The sequence below is a fragment of the Pelodiscus sinensis genome, chromosome 28 (genome assembly GCF_052426305.1).
Source record: "Pelodiscus sinensis isolate ZL-2025 chromosome 28, ASM5242630v1, whole genome shotgun sequence".
Taxonomy (NCBI): Eukaryota; Metazoa; Chordata; order Testudines; family Trionychidae; genus Pelodiscus; species Pelodiscus sinensis.
The window spans coordinates 12,641,815-12,667,011 of record NC_143079.1 but is presented as its reverse complement, the minus strand read 5'-3'; the positions used below and the strand labels follow the sequence as shown (position 1 = coordinate 12,667,011).

The 25,197-nt window shown below is 56.9% G+C and overlaps 1 protein-coding gene across 2 annotated transcripts; it reads left to right on the top strand.

The window, feature by feature from the left end:
• The first annotated feature begins 2,173 nt into the window (after positions 1 to 2,173).
• Positions 2,174 to 20,813, top strand: LOC149521329 (interleukin-1 beta-like). 2 transcript variants are annotated; one of them, XM_089773882.1, is made up of 6 exons: positions 2,174 to 3,193; positions 5,236 to 5,440; positions 10,547 to 10,757; positions 11,856 to 12,035; positions 16,803 to 16,939; positions 17,180 to 20,813. In XM_089773882.1, the coding sequence occupies exons 1-6, from the start codon at positions 3,153 to 3,155 to the stop codon at positions 17,387 to 17,389; spliced, it is 984 nt and encodes a 327-aa protein (XP_089630008.1). In that variant the 5' UTR covers positions 2,174 to 3,152; the 3' UTR covers positions 17,390 to 20,813. The 2 variants fall into 2 exon arrangements, with proteins under 2 accessions (XP_089630008.1, XP_089630007.1); XM_089773881.1 differs by having other exon boundaries at positions 2,174 to 4,625.
• The last annotated feature ends 4,384 nt before the right edge of the window (positions 20,814 to 25,197 follow it).

The window sequence follows — 25,197 nt, the reverse complement described above, 5'->3', positions numbered from 1 at the left end:
GCAGCGGCCCCAGGCCCACCAGGACGGAGGCGGGGAGGCTGCCTTGGGCCCCCCTCGCTGTGCCCTGAAGGGCAGGCCTGAGGTAGCTGCTGGGCCGTTCCCCCGCCCTTTCCCTCCATCTTCATTTCTCAGCACCTCGTCCCTTCTGAAGCTGCCGCCCCGACTGCCGCGAGCTCGGCAGCAAGTGCTTTGGGGTCCACGCCTGCGTGTGGTGGCGCTGGATGAACCGAACTCGAACCCCACGCCTGACACGTGGAAACCAGGACAAATCCACCCGGCTCTTGGTGTCCATGAACAGCCGGCCTGGCTCCCAGCATTGTTCCCTTCAGACCCCTTCCCCCCGCTTGCTCTCCCCCATTTCCCCTGGCCAGGGCAGGGGCTGGGGTGCAGTAGGGGAATAGACAGGGCTCTGGAGGAATTGGGGTGCAGGGGGATCGACCGGGCTCTGGAGGGAGTTGGGGTGCAGGGGGATCGACCGGGCTCTGGAGGGAGTTGGGGTGCAGGAGGGGGATCGATCGGGCTCTGGAGGAAGTTGGGGTGCAGGAGGGATTGACCGGGCTCTGGAGGGAGTTGGAGTGTAGGAGGGGGATCGACCGGGCTCTGGAGGGAATTGGGGTGCAGGGGGATCAACCGGGCTCTGGAGGGAGTTGGGGTGCAGGAGGGGGATCGATCGGGCTCTGCAGGGAGTTGGGGTGCTGGAGGGGGATCGACTGGGCTCTGGAGGGAGTTGGGGTGCAGGGGGATCGACCGGGCTCTGGAGGGAGTTGGGATGCAGGAGGGGGATCGACCGGGCTCTGGAGGGAGTTGGGGTGCAGGAGGGGGATCGACCGGGCTCTGGAGGGAGTTGGGGTGCAGGAGGGGGATCGACCGGGCTCTGGAGGGAGTTGGGGTGCAGGAGGGGGATCGACCGGGCTCTGGAGGGAGTTGGGGTGCAGGGTGGATTGACTGGGCTCTGGAGGGAGTTGGGGTGCAGGGGGATCGACCGGGCTCTGGAGGGTGTTGGGGTGCAGGAGGGGGATCGACCGGGCTCTGGAGGGAGTTGGGATGCAGGAGGGGGATCGACCGGGCTCTGGAGGGAGTTGGGGTGCAGGAGGGGGATCGACCGGGCTCTGGAGGGAGTTGGGGTGCAGGAGGGGGATCGATCGGGCTCTGGAGGGAGTTGGGGTGCAGGAGGGGGATCGACTGGGCTCTGGAGGGAGTTGGGGTGCAGGAGGGGGATCGACCGGGCTCTGGAGGGAGTTGGGGTGCAGGGGGATCGACCGGGCTCTGGAGGGAGTTGGGGTGCAGGAGGGGGATCGACCGGGCTCTGGAGGGAGTTGGGGTGCAGGAGGGAGTTGGGGTGCAGGGGGATCGACCGGGCTCTGGAGGGAGTTGGGGTGCAGGGGGATCGACCGGGCTCTGGAGGGAGTTGGGGTGCAGGGGGATCGACCGGGCTCTGGAGGGAGTTGGGGTGCAGGAGGGGGATCAACCGGGCTCTGCAGGGAGTTGGGGTGCAGGGGGATCGACCGGGCTCTGGAGGGAGTTGGGGTGCAGGGGGATCGACCGGGCTCTGGAGGGAGTTGGGGTGCAGGAGGGGGATCGACTGGGCTCTGGAGGGAGTTGGGGTGCAGGAGGGGGATCGACCGGGCTCTGGAGGGAGTTGGGGTGCAGGGGGATCGACCGGGCTCTGGAGGGAGTTGGGGTGCAGGAGGGGGATCGACCGGGCTCTGGAGGGAGTTGGGGTGCAGGGGGATCGACCGGGCTCTGGAGGGAGTTGGGGTGCAGGGGGATCGACCGGGCTCTGGAGGGAGTTGGGGTGCAGGGGGATCGACCGGGCTCTGGAGGGAGTTGGGGTGCAGGAGGGGGATCAACCGGGCTCTGCAGGGAGTTGGGGTGCAGGGGGATCGACCGGGCTCTGGAGGGAGTTGGGGTGCAGGGGGATCGACCGGGCTCTGGAGGGAGTTGGGGTGCAGGGGGATCGACCAGGCTCTGGAGGGAGTTGGGGTGCAGGGGGATCGACCAGGCTCTGGAGGGAGTTGGGGTGCAGGGGGATCGACCAGGCTCTGGAGGGAGTTGGAGTGCAGGAGGGGGATCGACCGGGCTCTGGAGGGAGTTGGGGTGCAGGGGGATCGACCGGGCTCTGGAGGGAGTTGGGGTGCAGGAGGGGGATCGACCGGGCTCTGGAGGGAGTTGGGGTGCAGGGGGATCGACCGGGCTCTGGAGGGAGTTGGGGTGCAGGCTCTGAGCTGGGACAGGGGCTTTGCTGCAGGAGGCATGAGGGGAGTGGCACTTAACTTGGGCGGCTCCTGAAAGCGCCGGCAGGGCCTAGGCGGGCGCTGGGGGGTCTCTGTGGAGTGCTGCTGCCTGCAGGTGTCAGCTCCCATTGACTGCAATTCCCCCCCGAGCTGCTGAGTCGGCGCTGGAGGCGGGGCCAGTGTGCAGAGACACCCCCCCCCCCCCCCGAGACGCTGCAGGGAGGGTGCTGGCCAGTTCCGGGAGTGGCCAGAGCCGAGGCAGGTGGGGGAGCCGGGCTGGACAGTTGATGCCCCAAATCTGCACTGGCTGAAGCAGGCCCGGGGGCTCTGTGGTTCACGGAGGCTCCCGGGCAGAGCGGGGTGGGTGGCAGCGCTCGGCCAAGCCTGGGCCCCGGGTTCTGTGCCAAAGCCTCCGCCCGTGCGCGGAGAACACGAGCCCAGGCAGTTCCCGGCTGGCCGGGCGGGTTGACGCTCGCCCCTTCCCGCAGGAGCGCCGTTGCGGCCGGCGGAGGAGCCCTGGGCCGCCGGGGCTCCCCCATGGGATGAAGGGCTCCGGAAAACGCCACGTCCCAGGGAAGTGACTCCTCCGCCTCCCCCAGGGGAGTCGGGGGAGCCGAGCCAGAGGGCCTGCGATCCGCGACCTGCCCTTCCCCGGGTTTTGTTTCTGCTTCCTGTGTTTGTTCGTTCCCATGGTGGAAAGCAGTCGCCCCTGCCCCCTCTCACTGCCTGGGCGGCCAGCGGCGCGCCGGCGGGGTCTGAGCCCTGCCTCGAGAGTCCGGCCGGCACCCGCTGCTTGGCGCAGAGTCTGAGCCCAGCAGGAGCCTCTGCAGCCGCGCTGGCCTGGCCGCGCACAGGCCAGTCTGAGACGGCTCCAGGCCGTCGCTTTGCGACTCTGCGAACCGGCGTGATGCCCCGAAAATGAGGAAGGGAAACCAGGCTCCTGGAAGGAACAAGGAAGGGTCAGTGCCTGTTCCTCAGCCTTGGGACCGCTCTCTGTTTGGCGTGAGCAGGGCGAGCACAGGACCCCGCTTCCACCGGGGGAACGAACCTGGACAATGAGAGCGCGGCCAGCCCCACGGCCACGCCTGCAGCGTAGTGGGACCAGGGCGGCTTGAGCCATTCCTGCGCCCCGGGCAGCGGGCGCGTGGTGCAAGCGTGGCCCCGCACCCCGGCGCACTGCGCACCTTACAGCTGCCATCAGGCACCCCCATAGGTTGGCGCCCCGGCTAGCTCCCCCCTTAATCCGGCCCTGAGTGGGACACGCCACGTGTGAGCCCCTCACGCAACACGGGCCGGCCAGCAAGGACCGGGCAGTGCAACTCGTCCTGACGTGCCACGGGCCCGGCGGTGCACGCGTGTGATCTGCTTTGATTTGTGTCGTGCTTTGTTCGAGCCCACGAGACATGCTCGCTAGCCCCCCGGGGACACGGGCTGGGTTGAGTGGCTCACTGTCGGAGGGAGGCCAGCCCCTGCCGCCTGCGCCTGGCGCAGCCTAGCGCTTGGATGGCGGAGCAGTGCGCATGGGCAGGTGGCACCGAGCTGGGAGGGGTTGCAGGCACTTTGGAGGGCGGGTTTCACATTGGGGCTACGCCTACAGTACAGGTTTTTGCAGCAGCAAATATGCCAATGAGGGACTCATTAGCATAAGTCCTGACCTCATTAGCATGTTTTCTGCTGGGTTTTTGAGCAAGGGGTGTTGTGTAAAAAGGAGCAGTGTGGTCCACGGACCAAGGCTCCCTTCCCTTCCCGCTTTCCTCGCCAATTCGGCCCCTCGGCTACTGGCGCCCTCGCTCCGATTGCCACACGCCCCCTCGTCCCCGCAAAGAACAGTCTTATGGCGAGCGCAGGAGCAGGCCGGGCTGTCTCGGGGACCAGCTGCTATCAGGACACAGGGCTGCTGACCCCGCTGTTCCGTGGGGCCCTGTCAGCTTCCAGAGCAAGGCCCCGAATCCCAGAGAGCATCTTGGAGCGTCTTGTGGGGGCGGGGGGCGTGCAGCTGACACCGTCAGAGAGGGGTTACGAAATCTCAGATTAAAACGCCAGGGAATCCCCTGAGGCTATAAAGCTGGGTGGCCCTGCTCCAAAGGAACCGTTCAGAGCCCGGGCAGCCGTGGGAGGGTTCAGGCACCGTCTTCACGCCGCTCCGCAGCAGGGCCCCTCCTGCCACCCAGCTCGCGAGGGCCGCCGTGCCGGCGGGATGCTGGGGGCAGCCTTTGCAGGTGAAGCGGGGCCCTGCCGGGGGCTCCCAATGAGAAGCCAGCGGCCGGCGGGAGGAGCCCGTTCGGAGGGAGACAAGTCTATTCCTGGAGCCGAACCCAGTGCCCTTCCGCCTCCGGGAGCAGCCACGGCCACAACCCCCGAGCCCCTCCCGGAGCTGATGGGATGCGACAGGTAACCACCAGCTCCTTCCCCTTCGGCACTGGGAGAGGCAGGTCTGCCCCCCCGCTACGCTGCCCTCTCCCGGCTGTTCTGCCCTCCCCTCCCCTCCCCTCCCCTCCCCTCCCCCCCCAGCTCTGCTGCATTGTCCTCCCCGGCTGTGCAATCCTCCCCCCCCGCGCTGCCCTCACCCGCTGTGCTACCCTCCCCTTTCCCTGCTGCCTTCCCCTCCCCCACCTGCGTGGCCCTCCCCCCGCTGCCCTGAGCCCCCTCCTCATACACGCCAACCCCGACGCCTGTATCCCGGTGCCCCCAACCCTCTGCCCTGAGCCCCCGCCCTCCGCCCCACACTTACATTTCTGACAGGTTCTGAGCCCCTCCACGGCAGGACGGTGCCTGTAAGAAATGGAAGTGACTTTCACCCTGGCGGCGGGCCAGAGCCCCCTTGGGTGACGCAGGCAGCAAGGCTGGGCATGATGAAGGGCCCAGCCCCCTCCCGGGACGCCTGCCAGGAGCCCGGATTCTCCGGCTTTCTTCCATCTTGGGCTCAGTGCTGCCGAGCCAGCAGCCGTCTCCACTGGCCCCAGCTCAGCCTCATCTCTGGGGTCTGTTTTTTCTCCCACAGTTGCCACCAGGGGCCCGTCCATCCAGGCGAGCGAGGCGGTCGCCCAGGGTGCCAAAAGAAACGGCCGTTGAGGGCTTTGGAGGCGGGCGTGGGGGAGCCGATCGCGCGCCGATCACGCGTTTTGCCTGGGGCGCCAGCTGCCGGCAGCTCGTCTAGGGCCGCTCCTGACGACCACCATGAGGTTGACTCTCCCCGCCAGATGCAGGTAAGGAGCCACGTTCAGCTTTGACATGTTTGGACGTTTAAGAACATCGGAACGGCCAGACGGGTCAGAGCAAAGATCCAGCGGGAGAGAACAGAACCGGGAACCATCCCGTGATCCCCCGGTCGCCCCTTCCCAGCCCCCGACAGACAGAGGCCAGGGGCCTCCTCCCTGCCCAGCCTGTCCTCCAGGAATGTCTCTTTCTCGAACCCTGATAGGGTGCGTCTACGCTGCACCCTTACTTGCAAAGAAGCGAGACAATTCGTGCTACAAAAATTGTGTAGCTTATTTCGAGGTTATTTCAAAACAGTTTTTTCAAAATTTGGTGCCACCTACCCAGCGCCAAATTTCAAAATAATGTGCGATTCTGACAAGTCCCTTAACCCTTGTGGAAGGAGGGCTACAGGGACACAGGAATAGCACGCCCGTTATTTCAAAATATATTTTGAAATAATGGGAGCATTTAAAGACACAGAATTGCTATTTTGGGATAATTTCGGTATCCCAAAAGAGCCCCGCTGTCTAGATGTAGCCTTAAAGTCCTGGTCTTCACAACATCCTCTAGCAAGGAGTTCCACAGGTTGACTGTGTGTTGTGTGAAAAAAATACTTCCTTTTGTTTGTTTAAACCTGCTACCTATTAATTTCATTTATTAATTTAATTTGATGACCTCTATTTCTTTTGTTATGGGTACAAGTAAATAACTTCCTTATTCACTTTTTCCACACCTGTCATGATTTTATAGACCTCTATCAAATCCCTCCTTAGTCTTCTCTTTTCTAAGCTGAAAAGTCCCAGTCTTTTTAATCTCTCTTCATATGGGACCGGTCCAAACCCCTAATAATGTTTGTTGCTGTTTTCTGAATGCCAATATATCTTTTTTGAGATGAGGTGACCACATCTGTATGCAGTATTCAGGATGTGGGCATCCCATGGATTTATGCAGAGGCAATAAAATATTCTCAGTCTTATTCTCTATCCCTGTGCTAATGTTTCCTAACATTCGGTTTGATTTTTGACTGCCACTGCACACTGCACGGATGTTTTCAGAGAACTACCCACAATGACTCCAAGATCTCTCTCTTGAGTAATTGTAGCTAAATTAGCCCCCATCATATTGTACGTATAGTTGGGATTATGTTTTCCAATGTGCATTACTTTACATTTATCCACATTCAATTTCATTTGCCATTTTCTTGTCCAACCACCTAGTTTGGTGAGATCTTTTTGAAGCTCTTCACAGGCTGCTTTGGTCTGAACTACCTTGAGCAGTTTGGGATCATCTGCAAATGTTGCCACCTCCCTACTCACCCCTTTCTCGAGATCATTTATAAGTAAGTTGAATAGGATTGGTCCTAGGACAGACCCTTGGGGGACCCCGCTAGTTACCTCTCTCCACTCGGAAAACTGGCCATTTATTCCTACCCTTTATTTTCTGTCTTTAAACCATTTATCAATCCAGGAGAGGACCTTCCCTCTCATCCCATGACAACTTACTTTACTTAAGAGCCTTTGGTGAGGGACCTTGTCAAAGGCCTTCTGGAAATGTAAGTCCACTGGATCCCCCTTGTCCACAAAGAATCATAGAACATTAGAATTGGAAGGGACCTCGAGAGGTCAAGGCCAGTCCCCTGCCCTCACAAGAGGACCAAGTACCATCTAGATCATCCCTGACCGTGTCTGTCTAACCTGCTCTTAAATATCGGCAGTGATGACAATTCCACAGCCCCCAGTAGGCAATTTATTCCAGTGTTTAAGAAATGTTTCCTGATGTCCCATCTAAACGTCCCTTGCTGCAGCTTAAGCCCATTGCGCCTTGCTCTATCCTCAGAGGCCAAGGGGAACAATTCCCTCCCTTCTCCTTGTGACACCCTTTTTGATACCTGAAATCGGCTCTCGTGTCCCCTCTCCGTCTTCTCTTTTCCAAACTAAAGAAGCCCAGTTCAGCCCCGCCTCTTAGCTCATGTCCTCTAGACCTTTCACCATTGTTGTTGCTCTTCTCTGGACCTTCTCCAATTTCTCCACGTCTTTCTTGAAATGTCATGCCTAAAACTGGACACAAGACTCCAGCTGAGGCCTAATTAGCGCAGGGCAGAGCGGAAGAATGACTTCTCACATCTGGCTCATAACACTGTCAATGCATCCCAGAGTCATGTTTGCTTTTTTTGCAACAGCGTCACACTGCTGACTCATGTTAACTTGTCGTCCACTATGACCCCTAGGTCCCCTTCCTAGACAGTCACTTCCCACTCTGTATGTGTGAGACTGATTGTTCCTTCCTAAGTGGAGCACTTTGCATTTGTCCTTCGTAAACTTCACCCTATTGACCTCAGACCATTTCTCCAGTTTGTCCAGATCAGTTTGAATTCTGGCCCTCTCCTCCAGAGCAGCCGCAACCCCTCCCACTTTCATATCATCTGCAAACTGAATAAGTGTCCTCTCTATGCCAATATCTGAATTGTCGGGCGAGTGCTTGTTCCTGTTCAGTTCACCAATTTGTTCCAAAACCTCCTCTAATGACCCCTCAGTCCGGGACAGTTCCTCAGACTTGACACCTCAAAGAACGGCCCAGGCTCGGGAATCTCCCCAGTATTCTCTGCCGTGAGGACTGAAGTGAAGAATCCGTTTAGTTTCTCCACAACAACTGTCTCGTCTTTGAGTGCCCCTTTGGCATCTCCATCGTCCAGTGGCCCCTCAGGCAGACTCGATATCCCGGCTGATTTCTGAATGGTCTCCAGAGAAGGGCTTGTGTGTTCTTATGTATGTAGAGCCCCCAGCATGACGACCCTCAAGGGGGCCCTCTACCTACTAACTAACTACGTATGTTCTCCCTTTGGCGTGAGTGGTAGTCGAGTTCGGGACGGGCAGGGCCAGGAGCCACGTTTGGAATGGGCAGTGTAGGGCCGGGAGCCACATTCGGGATGGGACAGGACGGGAGCCACATTCGGGATGGGACAGGAAGGGAGCCACATTCGGGACGGGCAGTGTAGGGCCGGGAGCCACATTCGGGACAGGCAGGGCCAGGAGCCACGTTTGGGACGGGTAGTGTAGGACCGGGAGCCGCATTCAGGAAATGCAGGGCAGGACCAGGAGCCACGTTCGGAATGGGCGGTGTAGGGCCGGGAGCCACGTTCGGGATGGGACAGGATGAGAGCCGCGTTTGGGACGTGCAGGGCTGGGAGCCGCATTTGGGACAGGCAGCGTAGGGCCGGGAGCCGCGTTCAGGACGGATAATGTAGGACCAGGAGCCACATTCAGGAAATGCAGGGCAAGACCGGGAGCCACGTTCGGAATGGGTGGTGTAGGGCTGGGAGCCATGTTCGGGATGGGACGGGACGGGAGCTGCGTTTGGGTCGTGCAGGGCAGGACCGGGAGCCGCGTTCGGAATGGGACAGGACGAGAGCCGCGTTTGGGACGTGCAGGGCTGGGAGCCGCGTTTGGGACGGGTAATGTAGGACCAGGAGCCACATTCAGGAAATGCAGGTCAAGACCGGGAGCCACGTTCGGAATGGGCGGTGTAGGGCCGGGAGCCGCGTTCGGGACAGGCAGTGTAGGGCTGGGAGCTGCGTTCAGGATGGGATCCACGTTCGGGACGGGACGGGATCCACGTTCGGGACGGGCAGTGTAGGGCCAGGAGCCGCATTCAGGAAATGCAGGGCAGGACTGGGAGCCACGTTCGGGACGGGACGGGAGCTGCGTTTGGGACGTGCAGGGCAGGACCGGGAGCCGCATTCGGGACGGGCAGTGTAGGGCCGGGAGCCACGTTCGGGACAGGACGGGAGCTACGTTTGGGACGGGCAGTGTAGGGCCGGGAGCCACGTTCGGGACAGGACGGGAGCTACGTTTGGGACGGGCAGTGTAGGGCCGGGAGCCGCGTTCGGGACGGGACGGGAGCTACGTTTGGGACGGGCAGTGTAGGGCCGGGAGCCGCGTTCGGGACAGGATGGGAGCCACATTTGGGACAGGACGGGAGCTACGTTCGGGACGGGACGGGAGCTACGGTTGGGACGGGCAGTGTAAGGCCGGGAGCCGCGTTCGGGACGGGACGGGACGGGAGCTACGTTCGGGACGGGCAGTGTAGGGCTGGGAGCCACATTCGGGACGGGACGGGAGCTACGTTTGGGACGGGCAGTGTAGGGCCGGGAGCCGCGTTCGGGACGGGACGGGATGGGAGCCACATTCGGGACAGGACGGGAGCCACGTTCGGGACGGGCAGGGCTGTGCCTGTTAGGATGAACAGCGGATGATATGCGTCAGGGACATTCACTGGTGAAATCCGGGATGTGCCCAAAGCAGGGACCCAGCGTCCTGTCCCCGAGCCCCACAGAAACAACGCGCAGCCTGCAGGATCCGTGCTCAGAAATGCCCAGCCTGCCCCTCCCGTGCGTGCTGCGCCCCAGACGCTCTGCCCCTGCCTGGCCCTCAGGGGTACCCAGGGTTAGTCAGAGCACCGCGAGGAGAGTCACGTCCCACCCAGCCCTTGGTCTCTGGGCGTGCTGCTTCTGCACTGAGTAACCCCTTTCTTGCACAAGGACGGGCTTGTCTACACTTGACAGTTAATTCAGATCAAGGGAGGGTGTGAATTGGAAGTGCAACAGCTAGCCCTGATTTCAGGCCAGTGGAGACACTGAGTCTAAGGGCCAGATACGGGGCGGGGGGAGGGAGCCATTAGCACCTTTCACACTGGGAGTAAGGAAGGAGCCACAGAACAGATGTGCCGATTCCCATCCCCCGGGGCCCAGGCTGGAGGGGCTGCCCTGGCACCGAGTGTGGGAAGCCGCGGACCCGTAACGGGTCTGGAAACGCTCTGGAGCAAACGGGGCGGTTCTGCAGCTGGTGTGTTCCAGGAGCTCCCACTCCATAAGCACCCGGGTTCCGTCTGGCCTCGGGCTCTGTGGAAGGGCTAAGCAGGGTCGTGCGCAGTGATCTCAGCCCGCCTGGTCCCACAGGCCAGTCTAGCCCCGGGGCCGGTTGTCCCTGCGGCTGTCCAAGGCCAGGCAGGCTGGGTCAGACTGGGATGCTTGGGGAGCTGAGTGTCCAGCAGACGAGAGCGCACGTGAGAGACGGGAGGGGACACGCCTAATTTTCTGGCTGTTCGTTGACCCGCAGAACTCCTCCTGTGATGCCAGCCCTGCCCTCTGGCCCAGGAGTTGCCCTCAGGTGGAGAGGGGCAGCCACTGGAAGTCCAGAGACCAAGTCAGCGCAGGGGCCTGGCAGCAGGCTGCGGAAGGACGTCAAAAGACGACAAGAAGGAGGATAAGCCAGCATCCCAGATCGGACACCGGCCACGGGCAGGCGCAGAGCAAGGCCCTGCTGGAAGGTACGGAGCTGCCTTTTCTGCGCGCTGGTTGAGTCGAGAGAACGCCCAGGCCTCAGGGAAGCTCAGATCCAAGGGGGGTTTCTGCAGCTTCGGGTCCTTTCTGGAAGAAATGGAATGACCTAGAAAATGAAAAGGAATGAATTTAGTCGGTGCAGTGCTCGCTTACTGGAGGTTAGCAGCACCGAGGTTTCCTGTGTGGGGAAAACACAGGCAGGATGACGTATCTACTGTATATTTGGGAGCGTGTGTGTGTGTCTGGTCGAGACTCCTTCTAAACGGCAAGCGCTAGGGCCACCAAATCGTAGGCAGCTCTATAGAATCAGAGACTCGAGGGCTGGAAGAGACCTCAGGCGCTTTACGCTTCCTTTGATCCTCGCTTACAGAAAGGGCAGAGGGTGCTTGTGCCAGGACAATGGGATGTGCCCGGAACGGGATTGTTCTCCTAGCCCAGACAGAATCGCCAAACAGCTGAAAGGGGCTGGCTGGGGGCTGCCCCAGCCCTGCCCCTCCCACCCCTCCAGGAGGGCTGAATCTCCCCTGGACATTGCCAGCTGTTCCCCTCTGCCAGGGAGCGAGGGGAAAGGGCCCAGTTTGCTGCATTTCCAACTGTAGGTGGGGAGCATGGGGGGCAGATAAACCTGGACCTGCCCCAGCCGGGGCACATTCACCGCCCCCCTCCCTCCCCCGTGGCTGTGCCCGCTGGGGAGGGGTGTAGTTTCAAGACACGCGAGAGCAAAGGCGCCAGTGTCGTACCCAAGCGAGCCCGCGCAGGAGATGCGCGGGTTTGCGTTCCCAGGCTGTGGGGGTACATCCTCGGGAGAGATTTCAAACTCTGTGCCCCCCCCCCCCCAAAAGATGAGAGGAGCCAGGCCTGGCTGAGGAGTGGGGGTTTCTGCAGCTCTTGAGTGATGGGTAAGGGGGCGGGATTCTTCCCTCACTCCTATTTTACACTGAGGCAGACTCCAGGGCCTTCGGTCAAGCTGCTTCTGGATCCCTACCAGGCTGTGTAGGCTGAGAACAGGGCTCTCGGGTCAGCTGAGAAGGGCAGGCACCGGGTGGGTGACTCGTGCTCTTGGTTCACGTGCTCCCTGTTTTCAGACGCCATCTCCAGCACCACCGTTTCCTTCACGCATGCGGAGACCCCAGTCTACAAGTACACCCGCTCCAAGCTGTACACAGTCAGAGACGAGGAACACAAGAGTTTGGTCCTGCAGAGCCACGCCGGCCAGGCCCTGCTGGTGGCAGTGCACTTGCAAGGCCCCAAAATCAGTGAAGAAGGTAAATTTTTTTTGTTGCAGGATGTCTACATTTAAATCTGCTACTGTGTGTCCCAGGAGATTGAAGTGTTCTCCTACAGGTTTTTGTATATTACCATTCCTGATATCTGATTTGTGTCCGTTTATGCTTTTACATAGGGGCTGTCCAGTTTGGCCGATGTATACGGCAGAGGGACATTGCTGGCACATGATGGCCTATATTACATTGGTAGTTGTGCAGGTGAATGAACCCGTGTCGCTGGTGTAGATATGCGGGCAGAGTTGGCACCGAGGTTTATTGCATGGATTGATTCCTGAGTTAGGGTTACTGTGGTGCGGTGTAGAGTTGCTGGTGAGAATTTGCTTCAGGTTGGAGGGTTGTCTGTGGGCAAGGACTGGCCTGCCTCCCAAGGCCTGTGAAAGTGAGGGATCGTTGTCCAGGATGGGTTGTAGATCACTGATGATGCATTGGAGAGGTTTCAGCTGAGGGCTGTAGGTGATGGCCGGTGGTGTTCTGTTGGTTTCTTTATTGGGCTTGTCTTGTAGTGGGAGGCCTCTGGGTACACGTCTGGCTCTGTTGATCTGTTTCCTCACTTCCTCGGGCGGGTATTGTAGTTTCAAGATTGCTCGGTGAAGATCTTGTAGGTGTTTGTCTCTGAATGAGGAGCTGGAGCAAATGAGGTTGTACCTTAGTGCTTGGTTGTAGACAATGGATCTTGTTGCCATAGGTGGCTGGACCCCACTCCCAGCTGAGAATGCTGGATGGCTGGTCAGTTTCATTGCTCAGGTTGGGAGCCCTGAAACTGACAAGACTGCCTGGCTCCTAGGGGGAGCAGGCGGAGGTGGGGGGCAGAAGCCCAGGAGCCGACTGTGTGGCCGTGCACCACCACAGTCATTACTGTAGCTGCTGCTGCGTGTGTGACTCGACCTCGTGCAATCTGTTGAAGTGTCTCATATCGATAGACCCTGCGCATCTACCTGTGCAGCAGAAACCCGTCTCTTCCCTTCCCCCCCCCTCTTCTCCTCTTCCTGCTGCATGGGTTTTGTTGTAAATGTGACAGGTTCACACTCACTGCTGCAGCACCCCCTGCTGCCCGTCCTGGGAATTTGCTCCTTCGAGCTCCGGAGCCTCCTTCCTAGCGGCCTCTCACCTGCCGCTGCTAACCTCCACGCTCCCGGGCCGCAGCGCCCCTCCCCCCGGCAGCGCTCGCCCTGAGTCCCTCCCCTTCGAGGAGCCAGCTGGGCCTCGTCCCACCACTCGTCTCAGCGACCTACTGCAGCCCTCTCCTTCGGGGCAACCTGCCGTCTAAACCGGCCACTCTCACTGTCGGCAAGGGGGGAACTGACTGTCTGTTCCCCCCGCCCAGTCCCCTCTTGGGCCCCTGTGTCAGGGCCTCAGCCTGGGAGCTGGTCCAGCCAGAGCTCCCGGCTGCCCCTGGCTTTCCCGCACTGCTCTGTCCCGTGTACCTCTGTGCAGGCAACAAGTCAACCTCCCTCCAGAGCTGAAGGGACACTAAACCCCCTCTGCCCAGAGCCCTTCTTATAGGGCCTAGCCTGGCCCTGATTGGCTACATTCAGCCTCCTTCTGATTGGCTGCTGCCACAGCCCTCTCCAAGGGCTGTTTTAACCCCTTACGTTCCTGTGCCCTGTGACAGCAAACAACCGGCTTGGGGGTGCCCTGCCCTGGCTGAGGGCTTCACCCCTGTGGTGAGGTGATGCTGTAGCTGCCCCACAGTTCCCATGTTCACACTGCACACAGGCACACATCCCCACTGTCACCGGGACTCGCTCTGAGTGGCCATCAAATTCAGGAGAGGACAGGCATTCAGAAAAGAGCAGCTGGGCACGGACTGTGCACGTGGCCTTGCCCACGGCCAGCTGAGTCCCGGCTTACCCCGTGGGCACAGCCCTCTCGTGCTGCCCTGGCAGCATCTGCCCACATGGGGACTGACGGGGTTACAGGCGGCACTGGGCCTGGGGCATGCGCCAGCTGGAGAGGGAGCTTCAACGGGAGCAACCCCGGCCTGCGGGGGACGCTGGGGAGGAGACAGACCCGCTGTGAGGACCCCCAATCCGTGGCTGCCGACGGAGCCGCGCTGGGAGGAAGACGACAGCGTGCTGAGTCCGCTGGAGTCGACGCGCTGGGTGTGTTTTGTTCTCCTCTTTTGGAACCGGGGGGAGGGGAGTGGCCAGGCAGGCAGCTCCCAGGGCCCCCCAGAGCACCGGTCTCTGCTGTGTCTCCTGGGCCACAGCCCAGTGGAGCGAGAGGGCCGGGGCTCCCCTACCGACCACACTCGGTGCTGCAGGGCCGGGAGGGGGCGGGTGCTGGAAATGCTGAGGCCAAGCCACATCCCAGGTGGGGAGCTGGACTGAGAGCCCTTCACGCTGGGAGGCACAAAAGGGGAACGGGCACTCCGCCCGGCCCCGGGCAGCCAATGAGGGCTCACCAGCGTCTCTGCCCGGCCCCGGGCAGCCAATGAGGGCTCGCCAGCGTCTCCGCCCGGCCCCGGGCAGCCAATGAGGGCTTGCCAGCGTCTCCGCCGGCCCCCAGGCAGCCAATGAGGGCTCGCCAGCGTCTCTGCCCGGCCCCTGGGACGTTGGGCGTGTTTGCCCCAAGTTCCGTACGAAGTGGCCAGGGGAGGCGTCTAGGGAATGCTTTTCCAAGTCTCTTTGGGTATGTCTACACTACCACCCTAGTTCGAACTAGGGTGGTAGTGTAGACATACCCTAGGTGCCATGCACCCGCCTGTGGGGCCAGGTGTGTGACGTGGCGCCCACTGGCTCGGTGCTGGAATGGCAGGTGCCTGCTTCGGGGGGCAGCGCCGGCCTATCACGAGGGGGGCCACTCACGTGACCGGCAACGGGCCTTACGCGCTGCCGGTCCACAGCGGAGGAACGTGCAGACCAGCGGGGAGGAGCTGGTGGCTTGCCCAAGGCCAGCGGACTCGCTCTTGGGAGGCACTTCCCCCCACACGGGCAAGGGTGTAAAAAGGGCCCAAGAGGCTCCTCCTTTTGCCTTCGCTCCAGCACATCACTTCAGGGGCAGCTGTGCTAGGCACCGGCCCGGAAGGCCTGCTGAGCCCCCCACCAAAGGCTGCGCCCCAGAGACTAACCCAGCGGTTTGTTCCATCTCCACTAAGAGCCCGTCTCAGGCACTTTGCACTTGGCGTGTCTCGTCGTTTCCTTTAACAATCCTACTCTCCATCTTCTCTTTCTTCCTTTTATTAATAAACCTTCCGGTGTTAGATGCTTAAGGACAGGCCCAGCAGGCTCTTTGGGGTAAGATCTGAGGTATACATTGATCTGGGGCTGGGGCTGGTCCTTTGGGTTAGGGAGAACCTGTTGGGAGTTGGTGAGATTGATTTCATAACCTCTCACCTGGGTAAGGTGAGGCTGGTTGGGGCACAGGGAAAGTTTGGAGTGGTGTGGAAAAAGTGAACAAGGAAAAGTTATTTACTTATTCCCACAATAAAAGAACTAGGGGTCACCAAATGAAATTAATAGGCAGCAGCTTTAAAACAAACAAAAGGAAGCACGCAGTCAACCTGTGGAACTCCTTGCCAGAGGATGCGATGGAGGCTAGAACTTTAACAGGGTTCAAAAAAGAGCTAGATAGATTCATGGGGTCACTAATAGATCCATCAGTGGCTATTAAACAGGATGGGTAGGAATGGGGTCCCTAGCCTCTGTTTCTCTGAAGGTAGGTGACAGGGGAGGGATCACTTGAGGATTACCTGTTGTGATCCCTCCCTCTGGGGCACCTGGTATTGGCCACTGTCAGCAGACAGGACACTGGGTAGATGGGCCTTTGATCTGACCCAGTCTGGCCACTCTTGTGTTCTTCTTATGTTGTTATGTTCTCTCCCCTGTGTAAGGTTGGGCTGGGGGCGGGGCACAGGGAACTGTGGGGTGTCTGAGGGGAGGAGGGGGATGGGTTATAACCTCTCCCCTGTGTAAGGGGGGGCTGGGGGTGGGGCACAGGGAACTGTGGGGTGTCTGAGGGGAGGAGGGGGATGGGTTATAACCTCTCCCCTGTGTAAGGTGGGGCTGGGGGTGAGGCACAGGGAACTCTGGGGTGTCTGAGGGGAGAAGGGGGATGGGTTATAACCTCTCCCCTGTGTAAGGTGGGGCTGGGGGTGAGGCACAGGGAACTCTGGGGTGTCTGAGGGGAGGAGGGGGATGGGTTATAACCTCTCCCCTGTGTAAGGTGGGGCTGGGGGTGGGGCACAGGGAACTGTGGGGTGTCTAAGGGGAGGAGGGGGATGGGTTATAACCTCTCCCCTGTGTAAGGGGGGGCTGGGTGGGGCACTGGGGTGTCTGGGGGGGTTGCTTGTGAGACTTCTTGCTGGCCAGTGTGGCTTGTTTGGTGCCGTATCGTGAGCCACGCTTGGGCTGTCCGTAGCCCTGGTTCTAAGCAGTTTGCCTCTCAGCAGAGCCCCCAGGAACCGTCTATTACACTCGCCTTTGGCACTCTTGACTTTGAAGCCTCCAATGCTCTTTTCTTGCCATTTTTTGCATGTCATGATTATTAATCTGATTTGCCAGCCCCCTGCGTCTTAGGCGTATTGAGTCTTCGGGCAGAGTCCCACTGGAGCAGAGGCCGTTCCCCAATGAGTCAAAGTGCCCAGTCGAACCTCTGAGGTGCAGTTATTTTAACAGCCCCCCCAGCCTCCCGGCGCTGGCCGCTCCTGTGCGGGGACTGCAGGTCTCTCCCTGGGGAGTTATAAGTGAGGGGGCTTCCCTTTGGTTGTAGCTGGGTCTGCATTGTCTCTTGCTTGTCTCTCGCCAGTGAAATTGACCCTGGATTTGTATCGCTCCCCGCATCGCTCCCCAAAGCGCACCAATCCTGTGGCCATGAACATTGTGGAGAACCATCTGTATCTGTGCTGTGTGCTTGCTGGAGACAGCCCGGTGCTGCAGCTGGAGGTGAGCGTGGTTAGCGGGCCAGACTCCATTGCCACCCTCACGCCATCCACCTCGCTGCTTTCTAGCAGTACCTAGCCGTGGGCTCCCTGCTTTCCCTGGCCACGCAGCCACTGCTACCTGCTGGGGGGCAGTGCTGGCAGGAGAGCTCTCTCCTGTCGGCAGTGAGCCACCTGCCAGGCCTTCTGGGCCACTGTGAGCTCCAGCATCGCCGGAGCCTCTGACCTCTCTTCTGCCCCACAGAAGGTGAAGGGGCCCATGAAGGAGATCAGGAGCGGGGAGCTGGAGCGGTTCATCTTTTTCAAGAGCACTTCTGGTTCAACTTCCAGCTTCGAGTCGGCCGCCCACCCTGGCTGGTTCATCGGCACCTCGAAAGCCAACGACAAGCCTGTCAGGATGGTGAACCGAACCGGCGAGCAGGACATCACGGATTTCTCTGTGCTCGAAGTCTAATCCCCGCCCTGCTGTCAGAGCTGTCCCAGCCACCTGGCTCAGGCCCTGTGCTTTTGGGGGCCCCGTGGCAGCCGCTCCAATGGTCCAATGGATGGGAGGGACCTGGGGGATTATGGGGCCTGGAGCGGAGCAGCCGCAGGGGTCACCCTCCCCTCCCTCCTCCTCACCAGACGGCTCTGCCTGCAGATACTGGTTTAGAACTGAACACTCATCTAAACCTGCCATCTGAGCAGGTGCCAGCTGAGGTCCCTCCCCATTTCTCTGGAGGTGGGTGAAGGGGAGGGATCACATGAGGATCTGGGGTATCTGGGATTGGCCACTGTCGGCAGACAGGACACTGGCCTGGATTGACCTTTGGTCTGACCCCGTCTGGGCGCTCTGATGTTCTGATGTTCTCCCCGCTGGGCATCACACTAGCTGCAGTTCTTCTCCACTGGGCGCCAACCACTCGTGTTGCTCATCAGCTCATGGCCATTTGTGTCTGGCCAGAAACATGGCTCCAGTAGGATCCAGTGCAAGCTTCAGCTGGAGCTCCTTATAACAAAAGGCTCCTAATGAAGCCAATTTAGCTCTGTCTTTGAACAGTGGGGAGAAACAAGTTAAACCAGGAGGGGGCACTGGGGGGGGGGGGGGGATCTGACCCACCTCTCTTACTTTCACAGTGTCCAGCATTCAAGCCCCCGGCTCAGTGAGTCCCTGGACCCCTCAGTGGGGACAAGCTCAGCCCACTTCTGCTGGACTTTCAATGCGCCAGTCCTCTGAAGAAGTAGGCTGTGCCCACAAAAGTTCATGATCCATCCACAGGTTTGGTTAGTCTTGAGGGTGCTGCGAGGCCATTCCTTGTTTTTTAAGGTTTTCCCTTTAGTCAGGCAGTGAAGATGACGTCTCACGACCCCTGCAGTCAGTACTAAAATGATTTGTGTACATTTGTGATTGTTGTTGGAGCTACGCAAGTCCTGTCTGCTAGACACCGACGCAGAGTCGGTGTGGTCAAGGAAATGCACATTCATTCAATTGTATTTATTTTATTTTTATTTTATTTAATTTAATTTTATTATTACAGCTGCACATTGATACATGAGCCATGATGGGATGTCTCGTTACTTTAAGCACCATACATGTAGTTTTATTTTCAAAGTATTTATAGGGACACTGTTAGGTCAAATCCTGCTTCTACCACCGATTGTTAGGTTTTTGTGGGTTTTGAAATAATTTTTATGCAACCTAATGTCAACAGAAAAAAATGTTGCGTTTTAAAATTCCACTGGAAACAAAACTTGGTGGGAGGATGGTTATAAACAAATAAACCTGCCCCTGCAGTATTTGCAACCTACATTGGTGTCTAGGGAATTGAAAATCTAAGGGTATGTCTACACAGCAAAGTTATTTCAAAATAACAGCCGTTATTCCGAAATAACTTTACTAGCATCTACACAGCCAAACTGCTATTTCGAAATCAATTAGAAATCGCAGAGCACTTATTTCGAATTTGGTAAATCTCATTCCACAAGGAATAATGCCAAATTCGAAATAGCTATTTCGAAATAAGTGCTGTGTAGACACTTACATCGAAATAGGGGGCCTCCCGCCTCCCCAGAACCCTTAAAGGGGTAGACTCTGGCCACAGTGCCTGTGCCAGCTCCAAGCCTGCCAGTCCAGAGCCAGCAGTCCCTGCCCCTGACCCAGTAGTCCCAAAACATGAGCCAGCAAGCCACTGGCAGCCAGCCCTCCACTGCTCCCCAGGAGCAGTCTGCCAGCTCCCAGGAGCCTGCCAGGGCCCAGAGAAGGTGGGCACCTTCCTGATCCAGGGTGGAGATCATGGACCTTATTCAGGTTTGGGGAGGATGCCCCCAACGTCCATGATCTCCGCACTAGATGGAGGAGTGCAGCCGTCTACGGCACGATAGCTGCCAGCCTGGCCATCAAAGGCCACATGTGAACCCAGGAGCAGGTCTGCATGACAATCAAGTTGGTCCGGCGAGAGCCCCAACCCTGAGCCCTGAGCTTCCCCTCCCCTTTCTTCCCCTTGCTTCCCCCTCCCCTTTACCACCCTCTCTTCTCCCCTCTCCCACCTCCTTTCTCCAGTCTCACCAGAGTTTCATTCCTCCCCTCCCCTAGTTTTGTTAAATAAAGAGAGTTTGTGTTCATGAAAATACATGTATTTTATTTGACATCAGGAAGGGGGATTAGGGAGGGGTAAGTGGAAGGATGTGAGGGAGGAATGAGGCACAAGCCCTCAGTGGGGCAGACTAGGGAGGCTCTTAGTGCTCCTCAGGGTGGAAGCTCTCCCGCAGGGCCTCCTGGATACTGACAGCCCCCCAATGGACCTCCCAGATGGCAGCCTGCAGAAAGTGCAGCCAGGCCACAGCAACATGTCCATGAGAAGCACCAGAGTGCCCAGGGGCAGCTCTGGCTCCATGTTACAGAGTGCTGTGGTGTCCCGAGTGAAGGTAATCAGAGCACGCAGAGACAAAATGCTTTGCTGTCCCTCATCAAGTTATGCAAGTAAGCAGGGAAAGCTGAGAACCGGCTGTCCGGGGGGGGAGGGTGAGGGGGGTCCGTTTAAGCACAGGCCTCAGATAGCCTCAGGCAGCAGCCAAACAAAGTAACTCCTGACGTGATGGCCTGCCGGACCTGGTTCCAGCCAGCCTTAAATGCGATTCAGTGTGGACGTGCTATTTCAAAATAGCAAAACGCTATTTCAAAATGCATTTTGTGTGTAGACGCATTATTTCGAAATATCTTATTTCTAAATAAGTTATTTCGAAATAACGCTGTAGTGTAGACATACCCTAAAAGTGCAATTGGCTTGAAACTGATTTGTTACTAATGTGAAACTGACTAGCCTTTTCTCATTGTCTGAACTGAAATGCAAAGAGAAGCAGCATGAATGGGGAAGTCAGAGTTTTTTCCATTTTTTTCCTGCTTGAATTATCTAAGGTGGTGGTGGTATATTTATTACAAAACTGTTAGTCCCGACTGTATATGGATTAGAAAGTCGCAATGTTACATTGTAGAAATGAAGCTGTTATTAAGATTTATATTATTAATTTTATTATTATGTTTATTTTTATAAAGTTGGCATTAAAAATTAAGTTAATTCTTGTTAGGGTTTTGGGCTTGGGGGTTTTTTTGGACTTGAATATGGCATGGCTGCCCCTGAGCAATTTTTGTTCAAAATCCTTAGTGACCGAATTCTGGGTCTCTTGGATGCTTTCTACCAGAGTTGTGGCGGGGCGAGGGTTAGGCCCTGGAGAATCGTAGAATCCTAGGACTGGAAAGGACCTCGAGAAGTCATCGAGTCCAGTCCCCTGCCCTCATGGCAGGACCCAGCACTGTCTAGACCATCCCTGAGAGACATTTATCTAACCTGCTCTTCAATATCTCCAGAGATGGGGATTCCACAACCTCCCTGGGCAATTTATTCCAGTGTTTGACCACCCTGACAGTCAGGAAATTTTTCCTAATGTCCAACCTAAACCTCCCTTGCTGCAGTTTAAGCCCATTGCTTCTTGTTCTATCCTCAGAGGCCAAGATGAACAAGTTTTCTCCCTCCTCCTCATGACACCCTTTTAGATACCTGAAAACGGCTCTCATGTCCCCCCTTAATCTTCTCTTTTCTAAACTAAACAAACCCAATTCTTTCAGCCTTCCCTCATAGCTCATGTTCTCTAGACCTTTCATCATTCTCGTTGCTCTTCTCTGGACCCTCTCCAATTTCTCCACATCTTTCTTGAAATGCGGTGCCCAGAACTCAACACAATACTCCAACTGAGGCTTAACCAGCGCAGAGTAGAGCGGAAGAATGACTTCTCGTGTCTTGCTCACAACACACCTGTTAATGCAGCCCAGAATCATGTTTGCTTTTTTAGCAACAGCATCACACTGCTGACACATATTCAGCTTGTGATCCACTATAACCCCTAGATCCCTTTCTGCCGGACTCCTTCCTAGATCATCACTTCCCATTCTGTATGTGTGAAACTGATTGTTCCTTCCTCAGTGGAGCACTTTGCATTTGTCTTTATTAAACTTCATCCTGTTTACCTCAGACCATTTCTCCAATTTGTCCAGGTCATTTTGAATTATGACCCTATCCTATGCCCCTGCATTCCTGTATTGTTTGCCTATATTCATCCTTTGTAATTTGTCCTGCTTTCCATTTTCCATTTCCATTTCCTAAGGTCTTCCCCCTCCTCGAAAGGTGAACGTCATCTCCGCCTAGCAGTCCTTCCTGGGATAGCATCCAGAGCCGGCCCAAGGTACGGGCCAACCAGGCTACCGCCCAGGGCGCCCCATTGTAGGGGGCACCGCGTGGGGCTGCTGGGCCGGGCGGGGGCGAGGCTGTGCATGCATCATGTGCCCGGGGGTGAGGCCAGGCATGCGCTGCGTGCCCGGAGGCGGAGCCGTGCATGCGTCACACTCCCGGGGGCGGCGCCAGGGCCTGGGGCGCACGAATGGCTCGGGCTGGCCCTGATAGCATCCCGTGGTCAAGGAAGCCAAAGCCCTCCTGGAGACACCATTGAGAAGGGCAATGAAGTAAACTCTAGCCTACACAAAGGTTGCAGAGGCTTAAAGGAAAATCCCCAAAGTGTGAGAGTTGTGATAAAATTGTGCCAGGCCTGCCTGATCTACACTAACATTGTGTGAGGTCTGCTCTGCGCTAAAAAGTCAGACCGAATTCTTCCAGCACTAAGCGTCGAGAGGGGATCTACACAAGCTCTGTCTACTGTTGCAGTTTAAGGGGATCTACGCAGCTGTGCCGCTGTTGCAGTTTAAGTGTGCACAAGCCCAGAGTTGGCAGCACTGCTGATCTTTGTACAGGTCATAGAATCATAGAACCATAGAGCTGGAAGAGACCTCAGCAGGTCGTCAAGTCCAGCCCCCTGCTCTAGGCAGGACCAATCCCAACTAAATCAACCCAGCCAGGGCTTTGTCAAACCAAGACTTAAACACCTCTAGGGATGGAGATCCCACCACCTGCCTAGGTAACCCATCCCAGTGCTTCCCCACTCTCCTAGTGAAATAGTTTTTCCTAATATCCAACCTAGCCCTCTCCCACCACAACTTGAGACCATTGCTCCTTGTTCTGCATCTGTCACTACTGAGAACAGCCTCTCTCCATCCTCTTTGGAACCTCCCTTCAGGAAGTTGAAGGCTGCATCAAATCCCCCCTCACTCTTCGCTTCTGCAGACTAAACAGACCCAATTCCCTCAGTCTCTCCTCACAAGTCATATGCTCCAGCCCCCTAATCATTTTGGTTGCCCTCCGCTGGACCCTCTCCAATGCGTCCACATCCTTTTTGTAGTGGGGGGCCCAGAACTGGACACAATTCTCCAGATGTGGCCTCACTAGAGCCGAATAAAGGGGAATAATGACATCTCTGGATCTGCTGGCAATGCTCCTCTTAATGCAACCTAATATGCCATTAGCCTTCTTGGCTACAAGGGCACACTGTCGACTCATATCCAGCTTCTCATCCACTGTAACCCCCAGGTCCTTTTCTGCAGAACTGCTACTTAGCTGGTTGATCCCCAGCCTGTAACAATGTTTGGGATTCTTCCAACCCAAGGGCAGGATTCTGTACTTGTCCTTGTTAAACCTCATCAGATTTCTTGTGGCCCAATCCTCCAATTTGTCTAAGTCACTCTGGACCCTATCCCTGCCCTCAAGCATATCTACCTCTCCCCCTAGCTTAGTGTCATCTGCAAACTTGCTGAGGGTGCAATCCATCCCCTCATCCAGGTCATTAATAAAGATATTGAACAAAACTGGTCCTAGAACCAAACCTTGGGGCACTCTGCTAGAAACCGACCGCCACAAACTGTTGATCACTACCCGCTGGGCCCAGCCTTCTAGCCAGCTTTCTATCCATCTTACCGTCCATTTATCCAATCCACATTTCCTTAACTTGCTGGCAAGAATATTGTGGGAGACGGTATCAAAAGCCTTGCTAAAGTCAAGGTATATCACATCCACTGACTTTGCCATGTCCACAGAACCAGTTACCTCATTATAGAAACTAATCAGATTGGTCAGGCACGACTTGCCCTTTGTGAATTCATGCTGACTATTCCTGATCAGTTTCCTCTCTTCCAAGTGCCTCAAAATGGATTCCTTAAGGATCCTGTAGAAGCTGTAAAAAACATTTTATGTTTAGCTAGAAGTCATCTTGTATAACAGAAACCATTTCAGCTTTTTGCCTTTGCACGTAGATCAAAGTAAACTTTCTATCACCCCATGTGCCAGGCCAAGACAGATGTGCTATTGGAATGTGTTAATTGAACTGGTTTAAACAGAAGAGGTACTCCCTTGTACCTGTCCACCATCTTGTTGATAAGGCTTTATTTTCCTAGCTTAATTGATTATTTCTGTAATTGAATGCCCTGACGTCAGGCTGTTTGGTCAAGGGTATAAAAATACTAGGATTAATTATATTAGCAGCTTTACTGGGCCCGACTTTGCTGGGACCACGTTTGGCTCACTTTTTTTTGTTTAGCCGCATAAACTGAGTGAGGCTTTTTGCTTCGACAATCCCTTCCATGATTTTTCCAGGAACTGAGGTAAGACTGACCAGCCTATAATTCCCTGGATCGTCCTTCTTCCCTTTTTTGAAGATGGGCACTACATTTGTCTTTTTCCAATAATCCAGGATCTCTCCCGATCTCCGCGACTTTTCAAAGATAATGGCCAAAGGCTCCTCAATTACATTTGCCAACTCCCTCAGTATCCTCGGATGCATTAAGTCTGGACCCATAGATTTGTGTATGTTTAGCTTTTCTAAATAGTTCCTAACCTGTTCTTTACCCACCGAGGGCTGTTCATCTTCATCTCATCTTGCATCACTTAGCGCATTAGTCCGGGAGCCCACCTTGTCCGTGAAGACAGAGGCAAAGAAAGTATTGAGTACTTCAGCTTTCCCCACATCATCTGTCACTAGGTTACCTCCTTCATCCAGTAGGGGCTGCACACCCCCTCTGGTCACCTTCTTCTTGTTAACATGCCTGTAGAAACCTTTCTTGTTATCCTTCACATCCTTTGCCAGTCGCTATTCCAATTGCACTTTTGCCTTCCTGATAACCCCCCCGGCATTCTCGAGCTATACATTTAAACCCCTCCCTGGTCATTTGTCCAAGTTTCCACTTCTTGTAAGCTTCCTTTTTGTGCTTAAGTTCTCCAAGGATTTCCCCTGTAAGCCAATCCAGTCTCCTACCATGTTTGCCTCTCTTGCTACACATCGGGATGGTTTCTTTCTGTGCCTTCAATAAGGGTGTGTCTAGACTACTGAGTTTTGTCGACAAAAGTGGACTTTTGTCGACAAAACTATACCTGCGTACCGCTGAGTTCTGTCAACATAACGTCGACAGAACTCAGCAGTTTTGTCGACGCTGGTAAACCTCATTTTACGAGGCATAACACCTTCTCTCGACAGAGTTCTGTCGACAGAAGGTGTTATTGCCTGTAGGGTTGCGTCTAGACCAGGGGTGTCCAAACTTTTTTCAAAGAGGGCCAGATTTGAAGAAGTGAACATGCGTGAGGGCCGTCCCCACACTCTCAGCCCCAAGGCGGAGGGCCCACAGGGTCGGAGGTGGGCGGAGAGCGCAGGGCACGCCGGCCTCACGGCGGCCCGGGGGCAGGGAGAACCCGCAGCCGAGCGGGGGAGCGGGGCTGCGGATGTGCCCTACAGGGCAGGCTCTAGGACCGCGGAGGCCATGGGTGGCGGCGGCACGGCCGGAAGCGGCGCGCTGGGCGTGCCAGTTCAAAAGAGCACCGGGGAGCCAGGAGAGGGGGAGGAAGCGGGGGCTGT

What these genes read in the sequence shown, in the direction of transcription:
- LOC149521329 (XM_089773881.1), top strand. Translation starts at nt 4,432, where the DNA reads ATGCTGGGGGCAGCCTTTGCAGGTGAAGCGGGGCCCTGCCGGGGGCTC. An exon ending in GAGCTGATGGGATGCGACAG is followed by an intron (nt 4,626 to 5,235) that starts GTAACCACCAGC and finishes TTTCTCCCACAG; the next exon opens with TTGCCACCAGGGGCCCGTCC. An exon ending in ACTCTCCCCGCCAGATGCAG is followed by an intron (nt 5,441 to 10,546) that starts GTAAGGAGCCAC and finishes GTTGACCCGCAG; the next exon opens with AACTCCTCCTGTGATGCCAG.